This window comes from Primulina huaijiensis, chromosome 4 (genome assembly GCF_012295235.1).
Source record: "Primulina huaijiensis isolate GDHJ02 chromosome 4, ASM1229523v2, whole genome shotgun sequence".
Classification (NCBI taxonomy): Eukaryota; Viridiplantae; Streptophyta; class Magnoliopsida; order Lamiales; family Gesneriaceae; genus Primulina; species Primulina huaijiensis.
The window spans coordinates 2691380-2700582 of record NC_133309.1 but is presented as its reverse complement, the minus strand read 5'-3'; the positions used below and the strand labels follow the sequence as shown (position 1 = coordinate 2700582).

Sequence of the window (9203 nt, the reverse complement as noted above, 5' to 3'; positions counted from 1 at the left end):
TAAATTCAAGGAGTTGAAATTATATTATGATATATTAAATTCAAGGAGTTGAATTTATGATAATTAAATTTTGAGAAAATAAATTCAAGGAGTTGAATTTATAAAATTTGAGAATTTAATTTATTCAACTCAAATGTTGAGTTTATTAAATATTAAATTTTGGAGGTAATAAATTCAAGGAGTTGGATTTATAATTTAAATATTAAATTCAAATGTTGAATTTATAAGAAATTTAAATTAAATATAATGGGTATATGTATAATGGACTTGTAGGAGTACAAGACCAACATACATATTATTAAGATTCTTAATTGGACTTTAAAAGATTAATTAATTAATTAAATTAGTTGGACTAGGATTAAGCTCATTAAGTATTTAATTTTATTAATGGACCCTAAGCTTATATATATATGTGTATTATGCTTAATGTTAAAAATAATTCATTCGCAGTTTTTGAAAAACCCTAGCCTCTCTCACCTTGGGATTTTCGAAAATTCCCTCTCCCAAAATCTCAATATTTCGGCCACCTTGAATTGTTTTTGGGGTTGAGCCGTCTCTCTATTTTAATCTCCAACGTAAAAATTTCTTCTAATTTTTCTAGTGCAAATTAGAATAGGTATAAATCTTCTAGTCGTGGACTTGATTCGAAAATTGAAGGAAGGAGTACTTGAAGAAATTTCGTAGGGAATTTATCAAGAGCTATATCCGCTAACCCCGGATTAGTTGGAGCCAAGTGAATTAATTCACCAAAATGTATAAATTCTAACACCCTATGTCTGTTTAATTTATAAAACCATACGAGTGCTCAAACATATATTTTCATTGTCAAAATAAAATAAAAATTTTAAAACTTACGCTGCGTTTTGGGTACGAGAAAACCGATATCCAACAGTCTCTATACATTAAAGACGCACAACCTATTAGATACATTAAAGCCCAATAACATGAAACCTTAGTTTATCACTTTATTTTGGATTTAAATGAATAGATAACCTACAACGCATAATTATTAACATATAAGTCCATATGAATAAAATTGATCCAACAGTGATTGGTCTGGTCCCTCTTCGTCTCATGCATCTCTTGTGAATGGACTACATGCCCATCTTTTGGTGTAATGTGATGTACAAGATAATATCCAAAATCGTTGGTACACGACTAGCCATTGTTCTTGATTCCATTGTAGATCTGGCGCAATGTGTTTTTCTGAAAAGGCGTTCGATTGTTGATAACATCCATCTTGCTCTAGAACTACTACAAAAATTTAATTGTAAAACAGCCTCTCCTTGATGTATCCTAAAAGTTGCTGATAATATAATCGTTCCATTGTATTACGAAAATACAATTTCCTTTAAAAAAATTCTTGGGTCAAAAGACTATGTTCACCAAGGGTTGCACGTCCAAAATCACAAATATTAAAAATTTGGGTCGAAGTTTGGATCGAAAAGGAATATTGATGTTAATTTTAACACCATGCACATATTAGGAGATCTATTGAGCTGTTCAACAGATTTACACAGACGATGAACTTTTTTCATATTTAACTCGATTCGATTAGCTTACATTCCCTATGTTTCATATTCATAGATGATGATAAGATCTATGCCAATACTTCTGGAAAGCATGGTAAATCACAATTTTTCAGAAAGAAAACACGAGGATCATCAAAGAAGATATGCTGCTATCAAAGACGAAGCAAATTTACTTAATCCGGTATCTTCTAACAACATGACTACACCAGGTAGTATGCAGGACCCCAGTGTCGCATCCCCAGAGAGTCTTAAAACTCATGGTAGGCACTCGCAAAGGCATAAAACAATTCGACGTTTCCAACAATAAGAGGCAGAGATTTGGTTTGGACGTCGACTAACAAAACTATAGCAGTGTGTTTGTCGTCTATACAGTAACTCTGCCTCCAACTGGAAAATATCAAAATACACACAAGAAGGATATATACAAAAGTAGCCCAGATTCATATATGCAAGACAAATCAAATAAAAGAATGAATGCTTCATATAAGATCCTGTCTAGGAGCTAAAAAGGTTGAGTCAAGCCCGTCGAGTATATCCAAAGCATCAGCCTTCGGATGATTCAATTCTCTATGTGGGGAGCTGCCTGTGCTCCTACTCAATGACCAAACTTTATTTTTTCTCGTCTTCACCATTCCGAACTCTTGGCTTTTGCTTAGCCCGAGAGCTGGCTTCCTCCTTTTCATGACCTCTTCCAAAAGATTTCTGTCCTCTAAAGAAATTTTGTATTTATGAAGTTCGATTTTTTTGGCATATAAGCTAAATTCTTTACGAGTCGGCGAAGTTATAGGCAGAGGTTTATGTCCATTATCTCTATATCTTACAAGGCTGATGAGATGATGAAGCCACGTTACTAGCTCAAGAATGCAAGACTCCACCTTTAGTTTGTCAGCATGATAGAGTGTCTGCAGGCGGATAAGATTCTTTTGTGCATCTGTCTTCTTGCCAAACTCATTACTGTTTGGGAAAACAACAGGTGATTACATTTCTCAATTTGTGAAAGTGAAAATGTTTGTCGATAACTGAGACAACAGATGTAGGTACCAGAGGAGATTAAGCTCAAGATGATGACTTACCCATTGTTTGCCCACTCTCCCACCCATCCAAACCCTTGATGTGCTCTGGTTCAAGTTTCCAACAAGGGAAAAAGCAGTGTGTTATTATATATATCAAAACAATCAGCCTTGTAAACCCGAAAATAAAAAATGACACGTTAAAGCATTGATAAGCTCCAAGATATGACAAAACTATGTCATATAACTCTTTTAATTACTTAAGAGCATCTCACTTGGTAGTATCCACAGCTACTGGAACAAGCCACTGGAGAGTTTTTTCCATCTCAGATTTGACTAGAGAAACAGTGAGCTGCAAAATGCACAATAACACATCTAACTTCAGTGATTCTACCAAAAGAAAGAACATGGAAACTTTACTGATCGTGAGCATGAGATAAAAATTGAGTGTTCGTAAAATTAAACCACCTACTTGCGAGTGTACCTTACTCTTGGAAGCAACTACATGTAATTGGGAACGAATAGCAATCCTGACAGTTGGAGGCAACCCATTGTACAATGTATCTCTCACATTTGCGGGAAGAGAGGTTGGACGTGATGCCTTAAATTTTATATCAACCAAGATAAGAATTAGTTAGATTAAGATCACAGAGACCAAGTATTACTGACCACAGAAATAAGTTCACAACAAATCATATATTACACTGCAACAGAAATAAATCGTGTCACAAACTTACAATGTTATCAATTTGTGTAATTATGTTAGCATAATGTAAAGCAAGACCAGCAACGCCTAGTCTTTCTGGTTTATTTGAAGAAAGCTTGGCAGCTGCCACCAATCCTGCTCAATTGAAGCATAAAACACAAGACATAAACACACATATCTTCAAAGTGATAAACAAGAGATGTAATTCTAAGCTATAACAGTTTATATGATTTTATTTTCCTAACATGTGAACCAAACAATTTCCCCCATTACATGCTAACCCATGTTCCAAATAACTCTCCATCGACTTTTGAGATTCAAGTTCCATCATATGACATAACTACGTAAATCCAACATTGTATTGCATTCTCTTTTCACTTTATTTCTGCAACTGTTCAAGATTCAACATTATATCACAGTAGGAATTCCGAAGTAGGGCTTTTTATCTAGAGTCGTCTAAATCTAACTGTGACCCAAAAAAATTCTCTGTCACTCCACATATCCCTTGTTACCGCTATGTGAATGCAAATCCTGTAATGAATAGTAACCATGCTTCTAACAATCTGTTCTGCCGGCCTGCCCATCATGGTCATGATATTCGTGCACAATAATTGTCTTGATCACTGTTCATGTGCACGAACCGGTGAAAAATTCCTGAACATTAATCGAAAAGACAATAGTAACTCTTCTGATGATCTGTTCAGACTGCAGACCTTGAACTGGCCATTACTGTACCGTCTGCATGTTTGATCTGATCTATCCTATGTTGAGAAAAAGTATGAAGCTTTGGAGTTGCAGCTAGACAAAATATATCAGCATGTCTGCTTTCTGTCTCTCTTGTTTTAGAATACAACATCCTACGATATATTTTTTTGTGCTTCAAATTCAACTATCCGATTCAGATTTTCGCATTCCGTTTGAGGGGAATATTTTGAATCAAATAATATATTATAGAATCCAATTTGATAAAATTTCCAACTTATCTTTGATCAGATCTAATAGTGATTCATATTACAACAGAGACTTCTATATTTACCTCAATGAATTTTTACCAATATAAAAAGATGATTGGAATCTAAATCAAGAGAGACTATTAAAAGTTTTATTCCTCTGCTTGTCGTACCATGGACATAGATCTTTATGTCAGAACCAGAAAAGTCCTGTATTGTCTCGAATTTTCCTTTTTCCTACATTTCTACCGCTTCTTAAATTTGACAAAATCATCGCCACTTTCCTGAGGAAAAATGCGTAACCATGTTTTGTTTCCACAGAGCACAAAAATCAAGAGTATAACTCCCTTGAGAAAATTAATCAACAAGTGACACAATAGTCGGAAGTTTGGAGTCAATGAAACAGGGTGAAGAAAAATATTATTACCTATAAAAACTCAAGGACAAGCAAAATACTATATTCATGACTAAGTGAAACCATCCTGAGAGGGAATGCACTATGTATTTGTCCTTGTAACATATATGCCACTGATAATATCATACAAAATTACAACATCCCCCTTTACCCCATAGAAAGAGGCAAAAAGAACACGAAACAATAAAAGATTCTCGTACCATTATCTCCAAATGAATCTGAAATATCTTGATGAATGAAAGTTACGATGTCAACAAGCTTCTCCAAAATCTAAAGAGTAAAACATCAATTAGTATTTGTTTCATTGACCATCATACAACACAAATATGNATACATATACAAAGTGCCAAAATGATCAAGTATGGTGACAAAGTGGACTTGATGGAACATGAAAGTAGCATTAAGGGGTTCTGTCGTCAACAACCTAGGGACTTTGAGGGATACCTGCTCCAAACTTTTAGACCAAAGAGATTTCTTTTTCGAGCTCTTCACGAGTTTTCTTTGGTGCTTGAGTTCACTTTGTAACATTGCAAGACTCTCTCCTGCAATAAAAATAATAAAATAAAATAAAGCAGTCCCATCTCAATTAAGACAATCTAACTTTTGATAGCAGGAGAATTGACCAAAAAAACTCATGTTACAGGCCTACAACCTCCTAATCCTCTATTTCCATTTTCCTAGAGACAGCATATATTACCAGACATCAATATATAATCATTACTGAAACATATTAACACCGACACAAAAATTCATATATACTCAGATTAAATGATTTCTCAAATGCCTATAAACAATAAAATCTCATACAGCTGCACAACAGTCCCTTTCCCATTGTGCGAAAATGCAACCTAGCAATACACTATCCAACAAACACTTCGGACAAGGAGATGCTTCATCGTACCAAGTTACGTACTCGTAAACTTAATGCACAACACAATTAAAGTTTTGTTCAAACAAGTGATAGAAAGATTTGCGGTACCATAACAATAAATTCAAATTTTTTATACAAGATGCAGCGACAATCAACGAATCATGAACGATAAAATACGAATACTTGACGAATAAAAGGCAGAGTAGACATCTTTAAACAGTACAGAGACAACTACAAATTCCGCAAGGTACATTTTGTAACTACACACCTTCACACATGCCACCACCACCCAGCTCATTACCTCTCCCAACAGAACTGATTAATAATCACTCACAGATAGCTTGTTTTTGTGGATAATTACATCATATCTGACCTTTTCGAGGTAGATGCAATGAATCTACTTCCTCTAGCTTCCTCTGATAATCTTGCTCAAATCTGTCTAAAGCATGCAACTCGTGATATAATTCCTGCAGACACAGCATCATGAAGTGAACACTTTCACTATTAAATATACCCAAAAGACTGTAGCGTGGAATTAATTTTTGGCAGCTTGTTTCAGTAGCTTGAATAATTTTTACTTTTGATCCCTCATTAGTAATAATTCATCTCATCAATCATGTCTGAATTCCTTGGAGATATTTCCAATATATTCGTTTGACATGAGATGACAATTTTGGAAGACTCTATACATGTAGGCACACTGCACAATAACAAATCCTATATAAATGAAAACCTTGAAGCAAAATAAACTACAAACTATGTTTGCTAAGTTTTAAATGGAACATATCCAAAGTATCCAGACGCTGAGTAAAGCTTTACACCATATTTAGCTCGGGCATACTTAAAATAAATAATCACAGTATAAACGGCCTCCTGTACCACTCTCCTAGCTCAAGTAAGGTCAACCAGAATACGTGACTCATGAGCACTTGATCAAACAAGTCAAGTGATAGAGTTGTTGCAACAGCCTTATAATTAACAAAACAATAGAATCTTCTGATTTTCTTAAACAGAAGAGTAATTGAAGAAATTTTGATAAAACAACAAGACATCCCAATAGCAGTGTCTATGCCCCCGCTGGCCACTAAGCAGCCGGCAATCACCCATTGTAACTGGAAACAATTAACCATAATTAAAACCCATAAAATAATGATGTGTAACTTACGGAGGTATGCTGAGCCAGAGTGGTAAGTTCCAGCATAGTAATTTCTGCCTCTTCTCTTTGTTGCTTATGAATCTCCGGATCTGTGTCCAACCTAACAAGGTGAAAGCTACTTCAGCTGACATATTTCTTAGAAAAAATGAGTTTTCTAAATAGAGATTGAAATCTCAATTACTTTGAGAAAAATCTGTCAAGATTGTGCCATTGTGGGTCTTTACACATGTTTCCAAATCTGACAACCTCCCGAGAGAAGACATCAAATTCCTCTCTGCATTGTGGTGAAATGTCATGGCCAACAAAAAACAAACTACTCGAAATTTTATCCATAGAGGAACTGAAGAGGGCGAAGAGGAGCTGAGGAGGATAGACGATTTTGTCAGCGAAAACAGAATACAATAGAAAGATGCAGTACCTCTTATCAGCAGCAGCAATGCTAAGAAGCTCATCCATATCTGTGGAAACCAACCGTTGTACCCCTTCTGAACACAAAATATTGTTTTTAAGAAACTTGAAATTTTCTGCTGAAAGAGACTGCAGCAAGTTTGAGCCTTTAACAATTGTATTAGCAACTTCAAATGCCAGAATAGAAATTCTGTTTCCTCTAGAAACCACGCCAGTTGTAAATCCACCAGAATTTAAATTTGTCATGCTGCTACCTAGAGTATCTAAAACTTCCACAGCAATTTCAAGGCTTGCTATGCCAGCCTTTCCCAGAAATGAGCTTTGAGGTGCCTGTCAGATAAGAGTAGCTTGCCTTAATGTCGGTGCAAAAATATATCATGCCAACACAACGTAGTTTCAGCAGTTCTTCATTCGTAACCAAAAAAAAAAAAGTAACTAAAGCATAAAACAAGATCCTTTGATTTGAACTGAAATTCTATATATCAGATTAGAGTAGAATGGCAACAGAACGATTATACTTTTTTTTATGGAGGGGCACAGGAACTTCCGAGTTATCAAATCTACAAAGATTATTTAGTCGCTGCACAATATCGAGCATTCTTTATTTCTCATACATGAATGCTCACGGGGTGGTATTAGACAAGTGGCAAACACAATCCAATCTGTGCAACTCCAAATCATATGAGACGATGAATCAATTCTGGTCCCCAATAAAAAGCAATTATAATTTGTTAAACTTAGTCTTTTCCAACTCAACTCTTGGCTACAATCTCATTCAATAAAAAAACAATCCCATCCAGTCGCAGAGCAGCAAGTACATTCTCGGCGAGTCAAGGTGTTCTGGAGGTAAAACTTGCATCTTTAAGAAAAGTACCAGTGTCTGCCCCTTACATCAACCCAATATCAACAGCATACACACAAGAAAACTCGCATATACCTTCGAATATTCCGTATCAATAGCATATATACCTTGTTGTGTGGGGTTCTAGCTGGTGTTGATGGCTTCAGTTCGCGGGAAATCGACAGGTACAGCTCACCGGAATCATACAAATTCGGCGGCAGCTTTCCGAAACCATTAATCCCATCAGGATACGGATAGGAATCATCGTCATTTTTATGCTCACCAAAACTCCCCATTGATTTGAGCTTCCCTGAAAACCTCGAAGTATTGTCATTCTCGGGCTCCTGTGGATTCCTTCTCTTTTTCAACGTTCCACCAGAACACACACATCCCATTCTGTACCCAAAATCCACACCTATTCACAAAAATCTTCCACAAAAAAAGGAAACTGAGAATACTGATCATTAGCTCGATCAAATAAATCCATATAAATCAGCTGAATTTAACCTGTTAAAAATTAAATTCATACGAAAAAACAAGCTTACCAATGGATGAAAAAACGATCAGGAAGAATCCGAGAACTTCATGAAAAGTATATGACTCCGAATTTCAATCGGCCCCGTGCAATCAGATCAACGAAACTGGTCGTAATCGAGTTTTGGAGAGTTCGATTCGAGGAAAATGGTGTTGAATTCATGAAAACTAGGTAGAGCGATGCTAAACACGGGAACAGCAGCAGTAGACTGTTGACTTCTTTTGGCTTCAGTTTCACATTAGTTCAGTTTCTTTTACTATAATACCCTTTTGTTTATATAAACATATAACAAACCATGCAAATAATTTTATTTTTTTCTAATTAGTCAACATAATTTTAAAATTTTAATTTTAGTCTAATAACTTTTAATTTTTGTTTATTCCGATCTAATTTTTAACATAACACCAGGAAATACTGATATAGTATAGAAAAATACGAACATGGTTGCCGGACCAAAATATCCAAAATTTAAAATTTAGGTATATAAAAACCAAAATTTAAATTTTTAGTAGACGGAAATCCAAAATTAGACAAGTTAATGTGAATGATATTATCTTCCAATATAATATATAATATGAAATTAATTGTTTTTTGTTCACATAGTTTATACATTATAATTTTTTGGGGTTTATGACACGAAAAGGAAACGAAAGATGAAACATAAATCATGGATCAACTAAGCCCTCTCGGGGACTTTCTTAAATAGGAACCTCATGTAAATACCATGGAATAAGGTTTTATCTTGATCATATTCCATTCCAACAATGGAAAGTTCGACA

At 35.0% G+C, this 9203-nt stretch overlaps 1 protein-coding gene across 3 annotated transcripts; it reads right to left on the bottom strand.

Annotated features, from left to right (window-relative positions):
• Window positions 1-1700: 1700 nt before the first annotated feature.
• LOC140975210 (protein PSK SIMULATOR 2-like) lies at window positions 1701-8655 on the bottom strand. Of its 3 annotated transcripts, none has more exons than XM_073438794.1 (13): window positions 8435-8655; window positions 8018-8318; window positions 7059-7378; window positions 6822-6914; window positions 6650-6740; window positions 5858-5951; window positions 5058-5155; window positions 4814-4883; window positions 3280-3383; window positions 3015-3143; window positions 2818-2894; window positions 2606-2650; window positions 1701-2486 (listed from the first exon to the last, which is right to left on the bottom strand). In XM_073438794.1, exons 2-13 carry the CDS (start codon window positions 8282-8284, stop codon window positions 2012-2014), a joined length of 1863 nt encoding a protein of 620 aa, XP_073294895.1. In that variant the 5' UTR covers window positions 8285-8318; window positions 8435-8655; the 3' UTR covers window positions 1701-2011. The 3 variants fall into 3 exon arrangements, with proteins under 3 accessions (XP_073294895.1, XP_073294897.1, XP_073294896.1); XM_073438796.1 differs by having other exon boundaries at window positions 3027-3143; XM_073438795.1 differs by having other exon boundaries at window positions 8018-8285.
• Window positions 8656-9203: the final 548 nt, after the last annotated feature.